At 42.1% G+C, this 23143-nt stretch overlaps 1 protein-coding gene across 4 annotated transcripts in view; it reads right to left on the bottom strand.

Moving 5' to 3' along the window:
• The window catches only part of RARB (retinoic acid receptor beta), a 725134-nt gene that overhangs the window by 159183 nt on the left and 542808 nt on the right, over positions 1 to 23143 (bottom strand). The window contains exon 1 of one of the 4 annotated variants that reach the window (XM_072793011.1): positions 12398 to 12521. The exons of 1 other annotated variant lie outside the window; for it this stretch is intronic. Coding sequence is in view for 1 of the 3 variants with exons in the window: in XM_072793006.1 (XP_072649107.1) it covers positions 11557 to 11713 (157 nt within the window). In the remaining 2 variants the exon portion in view is untranslated. 2 more of the 4 variants (XM_072793006.1, XM_072793010.1) reach the window with 2 other exon arrangements.

Here is a 23143-nt window from a genome sequence, read left to right as displayed (position 1 = left end):
GTCTTTATATACATTTTTATTTAAGTCTATGGTAAGCTTTCAGGGTAAGTAGCCTGGATCCATTTTACAGATGGAAAAATGAGGGAACCTGGAGTTCTAGCTCCCATAGCAGATGCACTGCATAAAGAATGTCCAGCTCCACTGCATCACACATGAGCACAGGGACACAGGACAGCGCTGTATTCCTATAACACAGGGCAGCATTTCCAGATTTAGATCCACTTCCATTCAGAACCTACTATATGATCCCTTGATCTCTCTCTCTTTTTTTTAAGATTTTATTTATTCATGAGAGACACAGAGAGAGAGAGAGGCAGAGACATAGGCAGAGGGAGAAGCAGGCTCCATGAAGGGACTTGATCCTGGGACTCCAGGATTACACCCTGGGCCGAAGGCAGGCACTGAACCACTGAGCCACTCAGGGATCCCCAAGAACCTACTATGATCTCTAGTAAGTCACCTCATTGCATCCGTCTGTCTCTATTTCCTCAACATAAATAATTCAACAATAGTTTCCAAACAACCGAACAAACAAAACCCCAGGTAGAACATGGCCTATAAAAATCCAAAACACAGAGCACTATAATGCATTTCAAATGTACCTGAAATCACTGAAATAAGAGCATTATGGGAGAGGCTAATAATCGTACTTATTTATGTAAATTTCATTAAGCAGTAATAGTTTTGTGAGGTTTGGGACCCTCTACAGAAAACACATACTTAGGGGAACCCTGGGTGGTTCAGCGGTTTGGCACCTGCCTTCAGCCCACTCCAGCTGTGATCCTGGAGTCCCGGGATTGAGTCCTGTGTTGGGCTTCCTGCATGGAGTCTGCTTGTCCCTCTGCCTGCGTGTCTCTCTCTTTCTCTTTCTCTGTGTGTGTGTGTGTCTCTCTCTCATGAATAAATAAATAAAACCTTAAAAAAAAAAAGAAAAAGAAAAAGAAAACACATACTTGGGGCACCTGGTGGCTCAGTGGTTGAGTGTCTGCCTTTGGCTCAGGTTGTGATCCCAGGGTTCTGGGATGGAGCTCACATCAGATTCCCCACAGGGAACCTGCTCCTCTCTCTGCCTATGTCTCTGCCTCTTTTTCTGTGTCTTTCATGAATAAATAAAATCTTTAAGAAAAAACATCCTTAAGACAGATGGCAAATCCCAAAATGGCGATATAACTTCATCATCTCCTAGGAAGCTTTCTTGCCCGCCCTTTCCTTTCAAGTGATGGAAGTGTACAACGGTGATGCTTCAGGCGGAGGTATCACCAGTAGGATTGCCAGTAGCCATCCCTACAGGAGGGTAACCAATGAACCGGAATAACACAAGAAACCTTACTCCTCATCTCTCACCTTCCTGTGACTCCTCCATAAATACAAGACTCATCCTGCCCCAATGCCTACGAGCTGTGGAGGGATAAGAACCATGTGGACTTGAGCCACAAACAGGATGGAAAACAGGACAAAAGAGGAGAAAATGGCCTCACACTTTCTTCCACAACATAAAAGCCTGTGGCTTCTGTTGGAGGAATAATGTCAGAGGGACCTAGGTGAGTTACAGTTCCTTGACTTCTCTCTTTTTCACATTTCCCCCCAAACCAAAACACGCCATGGTCTTTTCTCCGCATGATGAGGGCCTAAGAAATTTTTCCAGGAATTCTTCACGCAGCTGACAGAGATGAGATTTAAACTGGAAGTGAGGACCTCCACACGGAGGATGGAGGCAAGACCTTCCCGGGGTTGACAGTGCAACTCCCTGTCCCTGTGCCTTCGGCCACACTCCTCTCCTTGTCTGAGTGACAACTGCCTCCCCTATACAATGAGGAGAACTGCACCTTCCACATCGGATTGTTTGCGAGGATCAACTGATGACAACGTTCCCAGAGTTGTGAGAGTAGAATTTTGTGAAATACATAACCAGACAATAGCCAAACAATAACAAACCACAGCCCACCATACTGCTTCAATTTAGCCTCTACTGCCAGAAGACAATCATTCCTTTCCTAGAGAAGGTGTGCCTCTTCGAGAAGACGATTGTTATGGTGGACTAAGGATGTATGCACTTTCTTTGTCAATCTGCATTCAGAGGCGGATTTTTGGGGGATCTGGGCTGGCCCCGGGGCACCTTACCCAGCAGAATACTGTGCAAGTGACTTGTGCCAGCTCTGCATCCAGCCCCTCGGAGGACTGGGAGCTTCCGTTTCCTCCTTGCCTCTCAGAATACTGCTGCCATGCTGTGAGAAGCGCCGGTCACATGCAGCTACTCCAGTTGACAGCCCCAGCTGAGCTCTCTGCCAACGAGCAACATCATTGACTGCCAGCCATGGGAGTGAGCCTTCCGGGACTTGCCGCCGTGCAGCCTCAGCTGACATCATGTGGAGCAGAAGACCTGCCCAGCTGAGCCCAGTCCATCCACAGACTAATGAGATCGTAAATTGTTAGGCCACTAACTTTGGGGGGTGGATGGTTACATAGCAAGAAGTCATAGAAACAATCGTAGAGAAGGAGGTGATTTGTTAAAAAGCTAAGCTAAGGGCAGCCCCAGTGGCCCAGCGATTTAGTACCGCCTTCAGCCGGGGGGTGTGATCCTGGAGACCCGGATTGAGTCCCACGTCAGGCTCCCTGCATGGAGCCTGCTTCTCCCTCTGCCTGTGTCTCTGCCTCTCTCTTTCTCTGTGTGTCTCTCATGAATAAATAAATAAAATCTTTAAAAAACTTTTTTAAAAATTAAAGAAAGCTAAGCTAATGAGACGTACCCCCAAAGAACATTATTTAACAAACACACTAAAAATATCCACACAAGAGTCTTCATGAAGCAAGTTCAGAAGGTATACACTTACTCTACTGCTCAAGTGAATTTTAAAACACTGCTACGTATGCCACATTTAGAAATTACCTATGAGGCCTACACACAGGAAAACCTCTGCTTGCTCCTGTGACAAAAATGTTTCACCCGCCTGATCCCTCACCTGATGCGCCAGCTGCAGTTACAGGAGTTTTGAGTTCTTTCCATAATCAAAGTCATGTGCCAAGTCCCGAGGAGATACTTGTGTCTGTGTTATAAGGGGGCTGTGTCACGGTGACTTGTGTACACAATTTCTCCCACACTTTACGAGTCCAGAGAGAGCCAGAACCGGGTAGGAATCATCTTGGTGTTTGCCCATAGAACAGAACATAACAGAGTGCCTGGAACATGGCCAACCCAAGAGGTGTTTGCTGAGTAACAATGCAAGATCTAATCCATCGCTGAGCAATAAAATGGACTACACCCCTGATGCACCTTTGGGTGAAGCTGCGTTGTAACAGTGCTCACATGTAAAAAAGCAATCATTTGTTCTAAATCTGGGGGTTTGGTTCAATGGATGCCACTGAATCAGGGCCAGGGCTACCCAAACAGCAACCAGTGGGAAGAACTGTCACCTAGTTTATGAGCCACAGACAGAGGAACCATTTCACTGGGGACAAGAGATACCAACTGAAACAGCATGTTTGCTATTAGCAAAGACACATGAGCCACAGGTGTCACGCTGGAATCAGAGCAGAAAGTCTGTCTCCTCGGTGGCTTCCATATGCTTTCTGGGCGAGAACAGAATCCTCCTTTACAGGATCTCTGATCTTTCTGCAAATCCTGCAATGTAGACATTATTATGCCCATTTCACAGCTGCAGAAATTAATCCTGTGTCAAGTCAGGCTATTCCCAACATCTCAGACCAGCAGGCAGTGGCAGGGCACACGGGTGGAGAGATGCATGGGAGGGCAGTCAACACGAGTGGGCACACAGAGGAGAAGTGGTAAAACTCTGAGAGAATGGCAACTTTTCACAGCCCCTGGTCTGGGGGCAAGAAAATCATTCTTTGCCAGAGAGCTCTAGAGGGACAGGTAATAGGATAACCTTTGTCAGAATATAGGCAACTTCTGTCCACTGTAAGCCCAACACGGGTTTCTGGAAACTTGCCCAAGTAGCAGAGAGATGCCCTGTTCTACTGCATCCTCCAACTTTCTTTGCAAATCCAAACCTGTTCATCCTATCTCTAATTCCTATTGTTCCCTCTGATAAGCAGGGCCCCAGTGAACAATTAAAGCTTTCAATAAATAATCTCTAAGCACATTCATTTGATTGACTGTTATTTGATACAGCAGTTAGTTTCAATGGGGCAGTTAATATTGATCACATAAAGTACTCCAGACAAACATGAAACAGTTCCAGAACTCCATGGATTATTACCCTTTATCTGCCAGTCATCTGGGTTACTTGTAATGGTCACGGAATTTAAAATCAATAATAACAATTAGTGTTCTGTACACCAAAACGGATGAATCATGTGAAATGGGTTTTCATATAAAATCAAAGGTAAGGCAGCCTGCAACATGGAAAAAAGGCTCTGAATTTCCAGCACACATTTGGCAAAGTACCTTTCAGGCAAGTCTTCCTAACAGGCGGCAAGAGAGACAGAAAGGTATTTAGGAGATGTGGCCATAAAAACGCATGTGAAACCCCTGACAGTCTTAACCCAAAAGGATAAAGCATAAAAGATAAAAAGTGATCAAAGTGAGTGCTAACAAACGTAGTAAAATTAATGGGACTGGCAATTTGCTTCCTCTAAGATGCGCTTCTAGCTACCTTTTTCCACTTCTGATTCATAGGCATTAATTGTGATTTTTTTGTAATAAAATGGCAACAACAGTATTTTAACTCCATGGCACCACTACTGTAATGTCTGGATAATTAAAATGCAAAGCAACAGAGAAATGTTTCATCATTAAACTGTAACCAGCGCACTATGTGAAATCATCCATTCCAAAGACTTGTTTTTCATCAATTATTTGTTATTTATCTGATGTAAATATAAGAAGGACTAATTAAAATGTATGCCTTTTTATACAGCTTCTTGTCATTAAAGCCAATGAAAGCATTCTGAGGACCATAATGAAATAATTATGTTTGCCTTTAAGAATTCTCTTCAATAACACATGGCAGTACTGAGCTAAATTAAAACATCAGGAACTAAATTTCGCTTGCCTCCATTTCCATTTTACTTAATTATACCCCCAAGCTTTCCAATAGACCAGACCCTAAAAAATCTTTTGAAGCTGAAACAGCCTTCAGATCATCAGCCTTTTTATAATTATGGACTTTGATAACAAGACATAGGTACTGTAGCCCCGAAAGCTTTAATATTTCTGAGAAGAGGCATTTATTAGGTGAGGTCTTCATTTGCTCTGGAAATTAGAGAAAAACCGAGATAAACGTCTGATCCAAATTTTCTACCAGTTAACAGACATACTCGTCTTATGGTCTCATCTGCATTACTTCTACCAGAGAGTATTTTGGAATCAGCAATTTGGTCTTTCCTGATGTGGTCAAATGCAATCTGTGGCAAACAGTAATTGGTCAATAATAACAAAAAAAACATTTCACCATATCTGGGTCAAATCAGGAGAGTCACCCTTTATTCCACACTCAAACTTGAAAACAACAACAACAGAGCAATCTTTGAGAAAAGAGTAGAGTCTGGAGAACCTGTGAACTTGGGAAAAAAAAAAAAAAATAGGCTCTTTCATTCGAGATTCCCCTCCGGACCTCAAATCACAGATACTCGCGAAGGCAAAAATAATCTGTGTTTAAGAGAAAAGACGGGAGAAAGGAGAGCAAAAACTGCTGGACGCTGTCAGGGCTGGTGGCAGATGAAATGGTTTTAGCAGCGCTGTCATATGATGCGGATGGGGGTGGGAACTCGGTACTTGGGAAAGTAAATAGGAGTCCCAGGGACTGACTGACAAGGTGAATTCCCTCCCATTTTGTTATACAGAGAGTTGGCGGGGCTCAGGGATGATGGGATTTGGTGAGTGCTGGATAGACCGGCTCAAGACACATCAGAGGAAAACTGTGGACAGCTGGAAAACAAATACCTATTCTAGGACAACGTAAAATTGCAATTATATTCTCAGAATCTGCTTTTAGAGAAATCACTCCCTTCCACCCCAGTGATTCTTTGTTCTATTTAGAGGAATCTCCTTTGGGGAATAGGGACATGGTCACCCACCATCACTCCTGTGGAAAGTAGCTTTCTTCATGCCCCCCCCCAACCCCCACCCCCAGCTGGTTCAGTTCAGCAGCAGCGGGGGGAGGCCTGGAGACTCCTGGAATCCATGGGCCCTGACTAGAGGAAATGCTTGGCCAGCCTGGGTCGCCTGGCTGACGTCAGTTCCTGTTATCCTCGCCTTATCGTACAGGGGACCAAGAGTCTTATCTTACTGAATGGCCCCCTTTCAGCTCCCCACCCTGCAAGTCCAAAGAAAAAGCAAGTCAGCAGTTCCATTGCCTGTTTGAATTCTCATCTAAGAAGCTCTGAAAGCTCAAGATAAATAATAAAGCTCAAGATAAATGATACCTGCAGACTCACCCTTACTACTTCCCAGGTGGAGAGAACTTGGGCAACTTTTTTTTTATTATTCATTTAAAGGGGTTTAGGGGTGTGGGGTGAGGCGGGAATCATAACTTCTTAACGATGAGGTAAGGAAGCCAGAAAGGAAAAAAGAATTCAGGGCAACATATTGACTGATGAGGTTGTGTTATTAGATCTTACAGATGGGGAAGGTTATCTCATCTCCTATTTAACAAGAGGTACTTAGGCCAAGCCACTTACAGACAGGATACTGATAAATCTGGAACCTGAGTTAACTCTGCTCTCCTCTCCCCATCACCACCCATTTCAACTTTTTAAAAGAAGCTGGCAGAGAACTGATACAGATTTGTTCCTAGTGATTCCATTTAATAAGTCGACCCCTCCCCCACTCCCAATACACACGTGCTGGAATCAGAACCACAGCCATAATACTTAAATCCATTTTGCAAGGGGTGCTATTTACAGATCTACAGTTTGCCACAAAAGGAATTCGTGTTCAGAAGAATGACCCAGAAGCACAAGGCAGTGTTCAGTCATAATGGAAAAATTAAACTGCGAGCGCTCTAGCTATATTGACCATAGAATCCAAACAAAGACTTTCTGTGCCACTCCTGGGTTCAAGGGGCAGCCTCAGAAATGTCGTAATATTGAAATATCTGGCGTATTTCCATGATTTATGTGGGAATTGTGGCAGTATATCTGGAAGTGGGTTATTCTAGAAAACCAGAGATGTACGATTGCCCTAACTACCCTATAATTTGAAAGGCAAGATTCTACATTAATATCTTTTGGAAAGGTTTTTAGCCAAGATTTTTCTGATTAACCTTCATCAAAAGCTCCCATTTCCAAAAGAATGTATTTAATTGACAGTTAACTGAATCTATAGTAGAACATTTAAAATATAAAAATGTCATTTAAAGATAAATTTATTAGCACTTACATGTAACTCAAACTCTGTAGAAGATTCTTTTTAAGATGTTCTAATATGAATACTGCGTTTATTGTTTAATAAGTCCTGTGTGACCTGAAGAGAGTTCTGTATTTTGCATCTCGGTTTCACATCTCTATTTTCCTCCTAGAGAGTAACTTTCTCATTTAAAAATTCCTAGCCTTTTGTAAAAAAAAAAAAAAAGAAAAGAAAAGAAAGAAACAAAAAAATCTGATTTTAAAGATTACAAATTCCTTGAGAGCAGAACTTACAATCTTAATCATTTCTCATGTATTCCGTTCAGAGATAGTTTATTGATGCTGGGAGAATGTACAAAGGAGAAAATGTATGATTTTCTTCTCTTTTCATCTCAGAGACTTAACATGTTGAAGATAAAATTACAAGCATCTGATATCCAGAAGAACGTTCTTTTACTTTTATGTTTTAAAGTTCATGACAGTACTGACTGGTTATATATGGTCAAAGCCAGGCTTCCAGAAATAAGAACAAAACTTCTGTTTCAGGTCAGTTATCAGAAACGGCAATTCTGATCATTTATCTAATAAGGTTGGTTGAATAAATAAATAAATAAATAAATAAATAAATAAATAAATAAATATTTTTAAAAGGCCTGTTTCAAACCAAAGGCTTTCGCGTTTGGGCTGGCGAATCGAACGCCAGCTGGAGCTTCCAGATCAATTCCATAGCCTAAGTTTAAGAAGACAGAGGTCTACTTCTCCTATCTTATTTTTTGGAATCCACACTCTATGGTGAGAAAATTTAAAACTTCTGCGTTGTTTTTTTTTTTTTTTTTCTTTCCTTCTAGGTTGCTCATCAACTCTTCCCTACCCAAAGTACCAAGTTATCAGCGTAATGACAAAATTTTAGTATTTTTTTTTCCTACAGGGGAGGAAAACTTTGTGAATCTTCTGCTTGTTTTCAAGTGACCCTATCTTGTGTTCGGGAGATGTAAGCAAAAGTTCCTTTTCTTTTTTCTTTCTGATGGTATTAGTTACCACTGTCATGTGGCTGAGAAGCAGAAAATTATGTCCTACTTTAGAAAAACAATTGAGCCTTTTCATCGAAATATTTATTCAAAACCCCATTCAATTCATACGGTGGCTGTCAGTCTTTATTTCAGTCTTTATTTCGTCTCTTTCAGAGAGTATCTTTGATTTTGCCACTTTGACCCCAATTTATATCTCACTAGGAGAGGATTTGGATACTGTGTAATACTTAAAATTCAGGTCCCAGGGCTTTGAGAAGGGGACTTTTCTTCCTTCCTTGATCACACATCACTGTTTGTTTTTAAAACAGATGATTTATCCTCTTTAAATGGGCAAAATACTATTTCAAAAAGAAAATATTTTTTCCTTTTTTCTTTTGATGGGCTGAGTATGGAGATGACGGGGAAGAGGGCCAAGAAGTTGTCACACTCAGGATTTCACCGTAAGCAACTATATTTAGACCACAAATATTAGGATTTATCCTATGCCCACTGAGCAATGAATGCTGAAAACATCTGGAGCAGCCCTAAAACCGAGATAATCCAGGAGGCATATGAATAGAAACTTTGTGACTATGATACCTTCCAGGGGCAGTCTGAAATCGTATTATTTATACCACATTCCCTTAGAGCCCGCTAATCCTGACTTCGAATTTTTATAACAAGCCATTTGCAGGCCCTACTCCAACCGGTAGCTGGTTGGCATATCATTTATCTGTCGTTAAAATTTTAAAAAGAAAATAAAAAGAATATCCTGACCCCTTTCAAAGACCGCTTCTGATGTGTTTTTTCATTCAAAGGGTTTACTCCAATTACTACACATACACACACATACACACCACATGTCAAAAATAGAATCTCAAAGCAGAAAATACTTTTGGTAGGAATTCAGTGCTATTTTTTTTTCTCCTTGCCCACTGTTTCCTCTGTGTGAAGAGCGCAAACAGATCTGCTTCTCGTCAAAACAGTCATTAAGTAAAATGGAAAAGGTTGTGGTTTTTATGTTCTTACTTATCCAAATGAAGCCCTAATATGCTTTCATTTCAAAAGTCCTTACTACCCATGCCACCCCGAACCAAACACCATGTGGCAGACATTTGTTAGAATTTTTATTTACGCTTAAAAACCTGAATCTCTTGAAGAACTAAACTGACCGTCATAAAGTGGTTGATGGAGGATAAAGTGCTCTGCAGGGGCATATGCAATTTTTACAATTTATTCATTTAACCTATAGCTGGGGGGTATGCGAGTGGAACTCTTGTGAAATTGACCACAATAAGCTCTAATTGCCCTGCTTACAAAAATAAGACACTGGAATTTCTGAAATCCCTTTGTCAAACGCCTTTATTTACTTTTTCTAATGCAAGTTTCTTTGATTAGCTGAACTTTGCTGTTATCAACACTTCTTGCTTATCGGCTGGCCCTAGGCGAATGACACATTCACCACTCGCTCTCCCTAGATAAGGCAAATCCCTTGTTTAACTTGTTCAAGAACAAACAAAGCTTTTCCCCCTACTCCTACAACTTAATAGGCATGTTTGGAGGGTTAATTACAAAAGGGAGAATGTCTACTTGTGAAGGCTCTGTTAGGTCTAATAGCTTTCCGCCAAGGGTCCTGAGCATTCCCCCCCTCCCTTCATTAAAAATATGTTTCATAGAACTTTCTCTTATAAGAAAAACTTCTGGAGAGCCCCAGTTCCCTGAGATCCCGAGTGAAACTGTTCACACTCTTTTAACTGCTACGGAGAGGACAGGTCTGAAAGATCTGTTAGTGGATTATAAAAATTATTTTGTAACACTGAGTTTCTTTGAATTCTCCAGAAAGAAAACAGGCACAGCAGGAAAGAAAAGGCATTTGGGGAGCCGCTGAAGATGAAGACACTTTCTGAAAACTATATTCTTTTTGCCCTGGTTATGGCTCTACGAAATATTAAGTCAGACAGCCAGACTGTTGGCATCAAATGGTTATTGATTTTTCAGCTACAAACCTGTTGATTTCCTGGCCCAAGAAGCGAGTCTTTATTGCTAAGACAAAGTTTCAGAGAGAGCAATTTAAATCTGGTCACTGTCCACTCTCTTTCCCTTTTCTTCTCCCTCTTTACATAAGGCACCATGTTATTAGGAAAACTCAATTTCTTCCAGTTAAACTTTGACCTCTTTGAAAACAAAGATTTAAAATGTCATTTTCAGGCTAATGCTCCAATGAATTGTCAAATAAAGTACTAAAAACATTTTGATAGATAGCTGAGCCATTTATCTAAATCACTGTCAGGGCAGCGATGCATCCTGCAGGCTCCCACCACAGCCACCCGAAGGTGGGATTTTCTGGGGCTCCTGGTCATTTCTCAAGCCTTGCAGCCACACTACTGTTGACCAGATGCGTGCCTCGGCATCATGTCAGCATCAGATAACCAAATAGTCAATATTAAAAAAAAAAAAAAAAAACTGGGCTACTCCACTTATATTTCCTTTCCTTTAAGTGATGTCCAGGTTCGAGGATGAATTGCAAGATATGGAAATAATGGATGGCTCAGCCCAAGGGGTGTTCATTGCCAGTAGTTTTCTAGCAAAACAGCAACTTCTTAGAGCAACAAAGTGACTCGGAAAGGTGGCAGCAGGGTCAATGCTAAGAAATATTGCCTTTCCTTAGCAAGGAAAACATTGGAAGCAGCAGCTTTAACTGGTGGTTTATGAACTTCAGGAGCAGCAGCCACCCTAATTAGGCTAAATTCCTTGCAAGGACGATGTCATATTTTAATTACTTGGGACTGTTGAAACACACAAGGGGGGAATATATACAACTAGCAGCTAATCCAAAGAACAGCAAAGTTAAATTCCCCTCTGCATACATTTTAGTAAAAAACTGCACAATGTGTCAAACTGCCTTACTTGAAGAATGTTTCAAAGTCCTGTGGTCACACTCTACTTTTCACCACCACCCCCTCCATGCATATTTTTAAAAACCGTTTTTCGAGAGACCCTAAGGTTGGTTAAGGAGAGGAGCGGGGTTCGGGAGGGGTTGTTTGGGAAGAAAACATCTAACAGGAAATTTTCAGCAGAGGGAATCAATATGCACGCCAGCATATCACACCCTTTCAGCATTAAATCATTAAATCCTTTGTCTTGCTACCAATGCAGTTTGCTTCCAACGTCTTTATTGCATGCAAGAGAGACAATTCATTTTTTTTTTTTCTTGGTAGAAGAAGGGAAAAAATAAACCTACATTGAGCAGTGTGCCGATGCTGCCATTCGGTTTGGGTCAATCCACTGAAGCATGCTTTGAGAGCTTTCTCCTGGAGCATGCAGGAAGACGGACTCGCAGTGTAGAAATCCAGGATTTGCCCAGGACTCACTGACAGAACATCCATACAGTCAAACATGATCTCCCCTGCACCGAATGTCTGCAAAAGTGCTTATCCTCTAGGTGTGGAGGCAAATGGCATAGAAAAGTCCACCCAACTCCATCAAACTCTGCCCCTTTTTTGGCACGTAGGCTGTTGGTCTTTTTCCCAGCCCCGAATCATGAATTATGACAGACAAGCCAGCTAAAAGCCTGTAATTGATCCAAATGATCATTTACCATTTTCCAGGCTCGCTCGGCCAATCCAGCCGGGGCGGGGGTTCCCAGAAAGATCCCAAGTTCTCCTTCCAAGCAAATGCCTGCAAGAAGCCTTCCGAAGGCGGTCCGGATCCTAGCCCGACGGTGCCCAGACAGACCCTGCCCGGCTCGCTCGCGTCCTCGGCATCCCGGTCCTCCAGCAGCGCGCTTGGGGGATTCTGGTCCCCCCTTTGGCAGAGAATAGACCCTCCTGCCTCTGAACAGCTCACTTCCTACTACTTCTGTCACACAGAATGAAAGATTGAATTGCCTAATATATGCGAGTGAACTTTCGGTGAACCCTTCCCGGGCTGCTAACCTTCAAATGACCCAACGAGTCTGACATCACCAACTCCCAGGATTCTCACAGAGCTTAAAAACTCCCAGCAGCCCTGCAAAAGCAGACAGCCCGGGAGGCAGGCAGCGGGCGAGCGCGCGAGCCGCCTCTTTCTTTCCCATTTCTCACCTGAAAAACAATGCAAGGGGTGCTTGTGCAAACGGGCGGGGGAGGAGCCGGGCCCCCGCCGCCGGCTCGCGCCGAGCGCCGACTCCGCTCCGGGTCCGCCCTCGCCCGCGCCCTCGCCCTCGCCCGCGCCGCGGCGGCCCGAGCCCGGGAGCGCGCCCGCCCCGCGCCTGCCCCGCGCCCGCCCCGCGCCCGCCCCGCGCCCGCCCCGCGCCCGCCCCGTCAAGCCCTCCGAGCGCCCGCCGGGCTGCTCAATCCCTCGCAACCTACGGATTTTTCCACTCGCGACAAAGCGCGTGCAAGCCCTAAACTGTAGAGCAGGGGAGAGCTGCTCCTCGGGGAAGCCTTGGGTCGAGAAACTTTCCATTGGATGGAGAGCTTCCCCCCCCCCCCCCCCCCACTCCTGCATCCCTCCTGCAAAAGCCTCGGGCCTCCGGAGGGATTGCATTTGCTCCGGAGTAAAAATCCAACTTCGTGGATCCATTTACTTTTTTAAGCACTCTCTCAAGTCTGGAGGCGGCCGTCAAGAAGGCATGATTCCTGCCCCAAACACGCACACACACAGAAATCACACAGATACACAGGATTTCAGGTCCTGATCAGAGGAGACAGACTGGTCAGGAGTGGATGTGGGGCTGAAACTGAAATCGATTCCAATTCCACTTCTTTTTTTTTTTTTTTTTTACCAGCGGTGTGATCTGGGATGAGTATTTAATCTCTCCTAGCCTCAGTGTTCTCATCTGTAGAATGGAGATGGACTACTACCCACTTGGGTGGGTTGCTGTGAGCCGCTCCCCTCCCCCAAAGCGCTTGTATGGCACTCAGTATGTACCCTGCAACAAGTACTAATTCTCATTTCACCCTCTTATTTTTCACTGGGGAAACAAGCCCTGCGACGGGAGGCTGAGACCTGTCTGAGGCCGCAAAGCTGAGAACTATGACCAGACGCAACTCCCCGGAATCCCAGCCCAATGTGAAAATTACTTTGCTGTTCCCACAGCCTTGCACCCTGAACAGCATGTTGGTGACCTCCATCACCTCATGCACGTACATACACACACACACACACACCACCACCACCACATAATTAAACACATATTTTGAAAACTGGCTAAGTGTGAAGGTTTTATACCTCCAAAGGCCTGTTTTCACCAATATTAGCCCCTGCCCAATCTTGGTTACTTATTAGAATAATTTTAAGAGAGATTCTTTTTTATCCTTCCCATATTGACCCACCTAGAGGAAGGAGAAAGCTTGTAGCAGGTCCTAAAACCCTGAGAAGGACAGATGCAAAATTTACAAATAAACCCGGGCAGAGAGCTTTCAAAGGGAGAGCCGATCCACATTGCAGTCATTTTGTACAACTTGCTTAAAGGATGCAAAGTACATCAAAGGAAGGAAACTCTGTGGATGATTTAAAACACCCTATCTCCTCTACTACCTCTCCAGGATTTACTTGTTGTAACTCTCCCACAAAACAGGGCAGTCAAGCAAGTGGGCATGAGGGAGTTTCCTTGCCCCTTTCAGAGAAAAGTGCTGCCCCAGTCTCCTTTCTGTGGATAATGCTGGAATGCTCATTGGCATCCAGGCCCTTTAAAAGCCTGTCAGGGGGCACCCCGCCCCATGCTGAACGGCTGCTCTGTCTTCAGGAGTTGCTAAGTGGCACTCATGGTGTAACATGAAAAGTATGCATCACACACACTTACTAAGTCAAAGATCCTTTTATGAAGGTACATTAAAACAATTTTCAGCCCAGCAAGCTCAGTTCTTGCTATTGAAAAGTCCAGGGCAATAGAAGGGTGAGATTTTGCTGAAACTATGTTTGTTATTCTCTCTCTCTCTCTCTCTCTCTCTCTCTCTCTCAAGTGGCCATCATTTTGTAACAGGGGTTTATAAGAAACTCTTTAACTACAAAGAAAACACACGACTTAGGTTGCACAGAGGAATTTACAAAACATTTAACACACTGTCATTAAGATAGTTGTAAAGATACACAAAGCACCACATTATGTACCAACCTCTGCATGTGTGCGTGGACTTACAGCTCAAATGCTAACTTACGGTCCTTACGGTCCTTAAGAGTTCCTTGGAAACTGGACTCATCTTATATGCTGTAATGGAAGCCACTGAAAAGGTGTTTCGGATGAAAGGAGGAAGGAGCTACATTTAAAGCACAGCAGGAGGCATCAAGAGAGAAATCTCCCCACCCCCAAACTCCCAAGTGTGTGTATTCAGGTATCTGTTGGGGTGGGGATGCATAGCACTTCCTGCTCAAACATCTTTCCAAAGGGAAGGGTGCACTGGTCACAAGGAGGTAAAGATGGGGATGGTGTCTCCCAAATTCTGTTTACTCTCATTTCACAAGCTAGAGGACAGCCTAGGAAGGGAAATGACTGCTCCCTAATTTCTACCCTGAATACCATGTCATGACACAAAAACAATAACAAAGTGTGCAGGGATGGGGGGAGATGGTAGGAGATTGGATATTTTCTTTCTTTGCAAGAGAACATTTTAAATTTATAATCATCTTGGGGTTCTCTTAACTGTAGAGGAATAAACTTGGGCTTTTGAATACTGATCTTTTATTTCAATGCGTGTGAATAGAATAGTATGGGTTTCTTATAGTGCAACAGCATTCACTAGTCTATTCATCATTTCTCATCATGAGTTAATTATGCTGATGGCAACTATTAGAGCTATTATTTAATCCAAGTATTAATTTATAAAGCAGCCCCCAAATTTAGCCACATGTTTCTTATCATTTCTTCATCAGGAAATCTAATTCTTATACTTCTGGAAAACCTGTCTTCCCCCACATTCTTCATCTTAAGTAAAATTTAGGAAAGACAGGCAAACAATCCACACTTCTTTAAAGAACATATCCATGTACCATAAAGATTAATGAGTAGGTAGACGGCAAAAAATGGCCTAGTTAATTTGGGGATAAATGAAGTTTAAGTTATCGACGCCTATTTTAAACATGAATCCAACAGTTGGAAGGAACCTTTCACAAATATTCTCTTGGTGTGACATAGAATAACAATCTGATATGTGTCATCTCCTCTGTTTTGTATTTGATCAACGATAAAAGAAACTCTAATAAAAGTATTTCCAGCCACAAACAAAAAAAGCAAAAGTTTGAGACCAAAATCCATTTTGTTTCGGAGTAACTGTAGATTTGTCAGTGTGACACAGCACATTTGAAACCCATAATCATAAAACAAAAATTTATAGCCAAGGTTCACGGTCTACATCTGTTTCTCTGGTTTTCGTATAGCAATTACCCACTGGACAATCCAGAAAGAAACACCATGAATCATGCTCTGCAAACATGTTTGAACTGGAGAGGTTTGTGAAGAAAGAGCAGGCGTCTCTGTGTACCCGTACTGAAGCCGGCCGTGTTCAAAATTGGTCAAATGCCTTGTGATGTCTAAATAAAAAGATTCTCACAGGCGCAGACATACCCACCCCAGGCACAAGTCATGCAAAGTGCAGGCAGACATGGGGGTGGGCTGCAGGGAGGTAGACACGGCTCATTGTAAAAAACACACCTGCCTCCTCCATGGTTTTTGGTTTGCTTTACTTTTATTTATTTGTGTGGTTTTCTTAACCGTTAATCTCATACAAACTCCTCTTGCCACAGTTTTGCCAGAAAAAGAGATGACTAGCACTGAGTGCTGTGTGCATTTTGGTCTGGGAAGCCAAGGCAGGGACGTGCTGCGGCACAAGGCGAGCAGGGAGGCACTTCCCAGGGCTTCCCCCCACCAGGCAGAGCTGCTTGCTGTGTCGGGGGCTGGGGGAAGTTCTCACACCAGTCAACACAGGGAAACTGTTTCTGGCCCTTCCATCTGAACACCTGATAACGTACCAGGACTGTTGATGGCCATGGATCCTAGGCCAGAAGACACCAAAGTGCTCTGCAAACATGAATTTGTGGAGTGGGTCTACGCATCTGTGTAGAGACTGGGTCTTCTCAGAATCCCAAGGAACATCTGTTCTTCCTCAAAAATGTTTCTCCATCTTCAGCATTGGCCACTGTGTCCTTCTTTCATTTGGTTCCTTTCTCTCCAGCTTCCTGTTTTTTCTAGTTTCTTCCATGAAGTCTTCCCACCCGGGGAACTTACAAATGCCATTCCTCAAGACAAGGGGAACACTTCTCCCTTTCCACCCTTGACTTGCTTTCTTTAGCACTTTACTTCTCTGCTTTCGCTGCACAGGACTCATAAAGACATCTCTTCAAGTCCGACAGTTTCTGTTGGTCCCAACTTGGCACTTACCCTCCTGAATGAATACCTCAGTATTGAATTTTTCAGTTTGGGAGAGACCTAGCTTTGTTTGTTTTCTTTTCTCCCTCTTATTTTTCATTTTTTTATTTTTAAAAAAATTTTTATTTTTTTTTAAGATTGTATTTATTTATTCATGAGACACACACACACATACAGAGAGAGAGAGAGAGAGAGAGAGAGGCAGAGACACAGACAGAGGGAGAAAGAGGCTCCATGCAGGGAGCCCGATGTGGGACTCGATACCAGGACTCCAGGACCACACCCTGGGTTGAAGGCAGGCACTAAACTGTGGAGCTATCCAGGGAATCCCATTATTTTTCATTTTTTTAATTTAGATTTTGTTTTTGTTTTTTTTTTAGAGTAATATACATTCTGCAACAACATGGATGGATCTTGAGAATATAAATGCTAAATGAAATAAGCCAGTCAGAGAAAGACAAATACCATATGATTTCACTCATATGTGGAATCTAAGAGACAAAACAAATGAACAAAGGGAAAAAAGAAAAAAGAGACAAACCAAAAAAATAGACTTTTAACGATAAGAGAACAAACAGATGGTTCCCAGAGGGGGGAGAGGGGTGAAAGAGGTGATGAGGATCAAGAGCACACTTATCTTGATGAGCACAGGGTGATGTATACAAGTGTTGAATCACTATATTGTACACCTGAAACTAATATAACACTGTATGTTAACTACATTGGAAATAAAATTTTTTAAAAAAGTAATACACATTCATAAAAACTCATACTTTGATCTGGAAGATATAAAGTGAAAAGTTGCTGGGCATATATCTGTATATCTCTTGGGAGGGTTGTTGCTTTTACACAAATATGATAAAATAATACATATTCTTCTGTAACATTTTTCTATTTGGCACATTTCTTGAAATTCCTTCATAATAAACAGTACATATAGAACTTGCACTAAAAAACAAAAAGAAGGGACACCAGGGTGGCTTGGTGGGTTGAGTGTTGGACTCTTGGTTTTGGTTCAGGTCATGATCTAGGGGTCCTGTGATCCAACCCCCATCAGGTTCCACACTTGGTGCGGAGTCTGCTTGAGGATTCTTTCCCTTTGCCCCTCCGTAGACTTTTGCTCCCACATCATGGACACTCTCTCTCAAATAAATAAATCATTAAAATAAAAATTAAAAAAACAATAACAAAAGCTGAATAGTATCTCTCTACATTAATACATATAATTCATTTGGCTAGTGCTCACCTACTGGATAGTTAGTTTGTTTCCAGGTTTTCAGTGTTTAAGAAGACCTACCTGTATATGTAGCCAAACATCTGCTGGATAAAATTCTAGTAGCAGTATTGCCAGGTCAAAGATGATGTGCATGTTAAAATTTGATGACCACACAAAATTGTACTCCAAAATGGTTGTGCTAATACATTCCTCTTTTGTTCTAAAATAGGGGTCAGTAAATTTTTTCTGCTTATGGTCATAGGAAAGATTTTAGGTTTTATAGTATATATAGTTTGTTGTAACAGCTCAGTTCTGCCATTGTAGTATAAAGGATATAAATGTGTGTGTGTGTGTGTGTGTGTGTGTGTGTGTGTGTGTGTGTGTAGGCATGTTCAATAAAACTTTATTTACAAAAATCAGCAGTGGACTGGCATTGACCTATGGGCTACAGTTTGTCCACCTCTATTCTAAACCATTCCTTTAACAATTGCACCAAATTTTATACTGTCTTGTTTCTTTCTCTCTTCAAAACCCAGCTCTATACATTTGGGTTCTGTTAACACTTTAATCTTCCTTCTCTTTTAAAAGCTTTACCCAGTTTCAACTTGTATACCAAGAATGATATGGCTCTTTTATCATATTATTTCATCTAGAATCCTCTCTTCTTCTCTCTTGGCTCATTAATTCCCACTTTCCTACTTCACTCTGCACGTCCTTAGGAAGGGGTGCAGGATTGCATATCTCCTTCACATGAGCCCAGATGCCCTTGTACTTTCTTTCCTCCACCATCAAACCCTGCTTTAAAGTCCATTATTTCCATCAACCCCTTCTCCCCCTAATATATGATGGCAATATTGAGGAGATGGAAAATATAACAACGACTCCTGAGAATAAATGCCAATGGCACCACCACGCTACAACTTGCCCATGACGTCCCTGTATTATTCTGCCTGAATTACTTTTTCTGTCTCATCTCAATACATCTTCCAATGAGCTAAGAGTAGATGTGCCACCTAGTTGGCAGAGGGCTTAAAAGAACAGCGAGGCTCTTTTCACTGATGGAAAGAAGCACAAAGGATTCTAAGAGTGCTTTGTAATTATTTCACGTTAATATTATTAATAAAGGAGAATGTCTATAACTGGATGCCTACCTTAGTACCTAATTCAACACTTCATTTTTTTTTTTTTTTTTGGAGATCAACTGTGCTGTTTAAATTAATTAAAATTCAGTGCAACTAAAAACTTAGTTCCTCAGTCAGACTAGCCACATTTCAACGGCTCAAAAGCTTCATGTGGCTAGTGGCGACCATGTTCATGGGACAGCACAGATATAGAGCATTTTCACCATCACTGAAAGTTCTATTGGATCACAGTGCTCTGAAAGCTCAGTTTAGTGATCAGAGACGTTCATGGTGGGTGAAGCCATTGAGTCTGGACACAGACTGCCTGTGTTAGAACCCACGATTTGCCTCATACTAGTTGTGTGATCCTGAGCAAGTTACCTCACCTCTACATGTCTTAATTCCCTCACCTGTAAAATAGAGATATTAATGGTAAATACATTAAAATATTGCTGTAAAGATTAAATGAGGTAATACAAGTAAAAAGCACTTACAACATTGCCCAAGATAGAGTAAGTAAAACTTTTTAAGTGTTAGTGGAATGTTTGCAAGAAGAAAATAAAGTCAGGACACATAGCTCAAATACTACTGCTATTAGGCACAGAGACTAGTCTGTCAGGGCAGTTAATTTTCAATCAGGATGCACATTTCAGGGTCTGGGGGCCAGGCATATGCAGTTAGGGCAACTTCTCCAAGCGATTTTGCTGTATAGGTCTGGTTAAGTATCACTACATTGAAACATTTTTATAAATTTCAGAAAAGAGAATGATTTCTTTCATTGTACAAATTGGACACTGAGTCAGAATAGCAATGAATTATTTGACAAGCCCCACCCTGTTCTTGCCATATCACATGACTTGCTGTTTTCTGCAGAAATGGTATTCAGCCTCAAGAACACCAAGACCAATTATGGTTAATTAGATGGCAAGGATTGTACAAAACAGAAGACTTGCATTATTTATCTATCTTGTCTTTCCATCCATCCATCCATCCATCCATCCCATCCTTCTTCTCATTCATCTACTTCAACTATCTGCCCACCCATCTATTTACCCATTTAACAATCCATCTGCTTTTCTAGTTACCCACCCAACTACTTGTCCATCTACTCATGTACTCATCCATCTACCCATCTATCCATGCTCTGACTCATCATCTACCCATGATCTAAGGATCAAAAGTGAAGAAGAAAGCATGGATTGGCTTTTCAAGCAGGCAATATAGAGTAGAGAGAGGGACAACAGTAAAGCTTCTCAGATTATGCATGTGTCTTTCCCTAGACTCCTTGAAAAGGATTTCCTGATGAGATGTGCTGGCAGAAATAAGGTCAAAGGCACAGGCCACTGGAGATTTTAGTTAAACAAGTTTGATAAATCAGGTTGTGGCTGGGGAGCCCCTCAGATCTAACACACTGATCTCTAAGAGCATCTTAGGATTTGAAATGCTAATGAGGCTGGGTTCTATTAGCAACACAAAAGTTTTTGACTCTGAGGGAAAGCTAAAGGCTCCAAAGGAATTTCCATCAGACTCTACAGGGAAAGGGAATGTAAAAAGTAGCAAATACATCAGAGAGGCCATTGGAAAGGGATTGGAGTTTAAATTCATCCTGGTGTCTGACAGAGAAAAGGGCAAATAAAAAAGCCCAATGTGATTTAATGGGAATTGAGGGTAACACGAAGTCAAGTAGAAATCTCTGTGAAATTTCTGTTGGGGAAACAATGATATGTATATGTGTACCTTACACACACACACACACACACACACACACACATACACACACACTCTGAATACATTATATAGATTTTTGATGAAAAAATAATTTTCTCTCTCTTTCCTTTCAAACTGCAGAGTATAAAGCCCCCTTCTGAACATCTACTTCAACCAAGGGCTTTGAAAACTTCTGTTTGAGAAGATACCATGGTGGCTTCCCAAATTAGTTTTTGACATTTTGTCATTGTTTGCTTTTTCATTCTGAGTTAGTGATGCTTCAAAAGAGATTAGCAAAGACTTTTCAAAAGCAATTTTCCAAAATTTAAGGTAATGCATATAAGCACAGGAGGGCAAGAAAAGAAAAAAAAAGACAGAAATATGAAACATCTCCTCTCTCTGTTCAAGCAAATGCAATGATAAAATGCAAGATCACTGCAGTGATTCCCAAAGCACTGCAATTTTAGGGCCTCACACCTACAGGTACCTCATGAAAATTTCTCAAGTTCTGGTAGAGTAATGGGTATTTTAATCCAGGTGCTTAGGTACTTACCCAGCACACTGAAGTATCAGACCTCTGCTATGATGGAACATTCCATTTGGTGAATGCCAAGGAACAGGAAACCCTCCAAAGGATTAGGTATTAAGAAAGACTGTGAGGACTGGAAATGGCAGAGCTCTGAGCCTGGACAAAAGTCTTGGCTCTGTCCTCTGCAGATACGTGGGTTTGAGTAATCTCATCATCTTTCTGAACCATACTTATTCTTCACATCTAGGAAGATTAATGTCTACTTCCAAAGATAATGTCTAGTTTAAAGGAAGCTAACGTTAAAGAATTAAGCAAAATAATGTATGAGGAAAATTATAAATCTCTAAAGTATTAGGTAACATTAGTCATTACAATTCACACATGTGGTAGAACGAACAAAAAAAATTTTCCACTCTTTTATAAGCTCTGCTGAAAACTGCTAATCTAGCATCCCATCTAATTTGTAATCCCCTTTAAAAATCCACAGTAAAAATAATAAAATAAAAAAATAAATATCCAGAGTAGATTATTATCTGAGCTTAGGACTTCACAGATAGAGGCCACATTGCCCAGCGTCCTTTCCAGCTAGGTGTGGCTATCATGTGACCTCATTCTCAGCAGCAAAATGTGATCAGAAGTGCTGTGCCCTACTTCTGTATCACTTCCTTAAAAAGTAATTTCCCAGCTTCCACTTTCTCTTTCCCCCCTTCCATGCCAACTGGAATGCCACAGGACCCTGTACAGACTGGATAGATGAGGACAGCAGCCCAGGGGAAGGCAAAGCCATGAAGATGGAAGCAACTGGAGACTGTGAACATCATGTGAAGCACTGCCACCCTACCAGCTTGGATTATTTCTCTCTAGACAGTTACAGGAGAGAGAAAATAAACTTCTATCACATTTATGTTGTCATAGTTTTGGGTATCTCTTAAAATCAGATTTAGTCTATATTCTAATTAATTGAATCTCATTTGAAGTGCTTAACATTTAAAATAAGAAAAAAAATAAAATTGAAAATCAGAGAAAGGATCATCTTGGTATTCCCTTATGCAATTAATCGCCCAACCCCTTTGAGATCTACCTTGTATTAAAGGCCTGTTCTTCTTCCCTCACTGAGCCAGGCTCCCCTCTCCTTTCCCACTGGGATGACTGGTCAGTGGCAGGGGGACACAGCTGATTTCCACTGTCCTCTGTGCTCCGGATCCAGAGACAAATGGCAGAGTTTTTCATTTGTATTTCTGCAGCACAGACAAAATGAGAGAAAGCTCTGCAGAAGCCTTCATTTCTAACTCTGGACATTACCAGCAGCTTCCCAGGAAATACTGCCATTCAGGCTTTGGCTGATTTGGGGAGGTAACCCTCAGAATTCTATTACTGTCCTATATGTAAAGTAATTTGTGGCAAATCTGAAGGAGGAAGGGCAGGGCTAGTGTAACAAAACTGAGCAGTGAGGCGGTGAGGCCAGAAATCTAACTTTCCACTAACACCTTGTGAGAACTTGTCTGGTCTAATCAGTAACATGAGGAGGCTGTTGTTAGTCACAGTGGCAAGTACATGGCTCAGGTACTTCCCAAAAGCCTAGGGCAGACTTGGCTAAGGTGCATTCCTTGGAAAGATCCCAGCAAGGCTGCTCAACGCCACACTAGCCCAGAGGCTGGTGGTTTCCTGGGCAGTCCAGGCTACCTCCTCTGGTAAAATTAAAGTTTGCTTGGAGCACAGCACACTCATGTGTTTGCTTACACACTGTCTATGGTTGCTTTTACAAAACAACAGAGTTGAGTGAAACATTATGTCACACAGAGCTGAAAATATTTATGATCTGGACCTTTATGGGGCGGGGGGTGGGTGGGGGGAAGGCTGAGTGCAGCTCCAGGCATTTACTACCAATCCATTTGAAGGGGCTTTGAAGAT

Source organism: Canis lupus, chromosome 22 (genome assembly GCF_048164855.1).
Source record: "Canis lupus baileyi chromosome 22, mCanLup2.hap1, whole genome shotgun sequence".
NCBI classification, from domain to species: Eukaryota; Metazoa; Chordata; class Mammalia; order Carnivora; family Canidae; genus Canis; species Canis lupus.
This window is presented reverse-complemented; position numbering and strand designations above follow the sequence as displayed.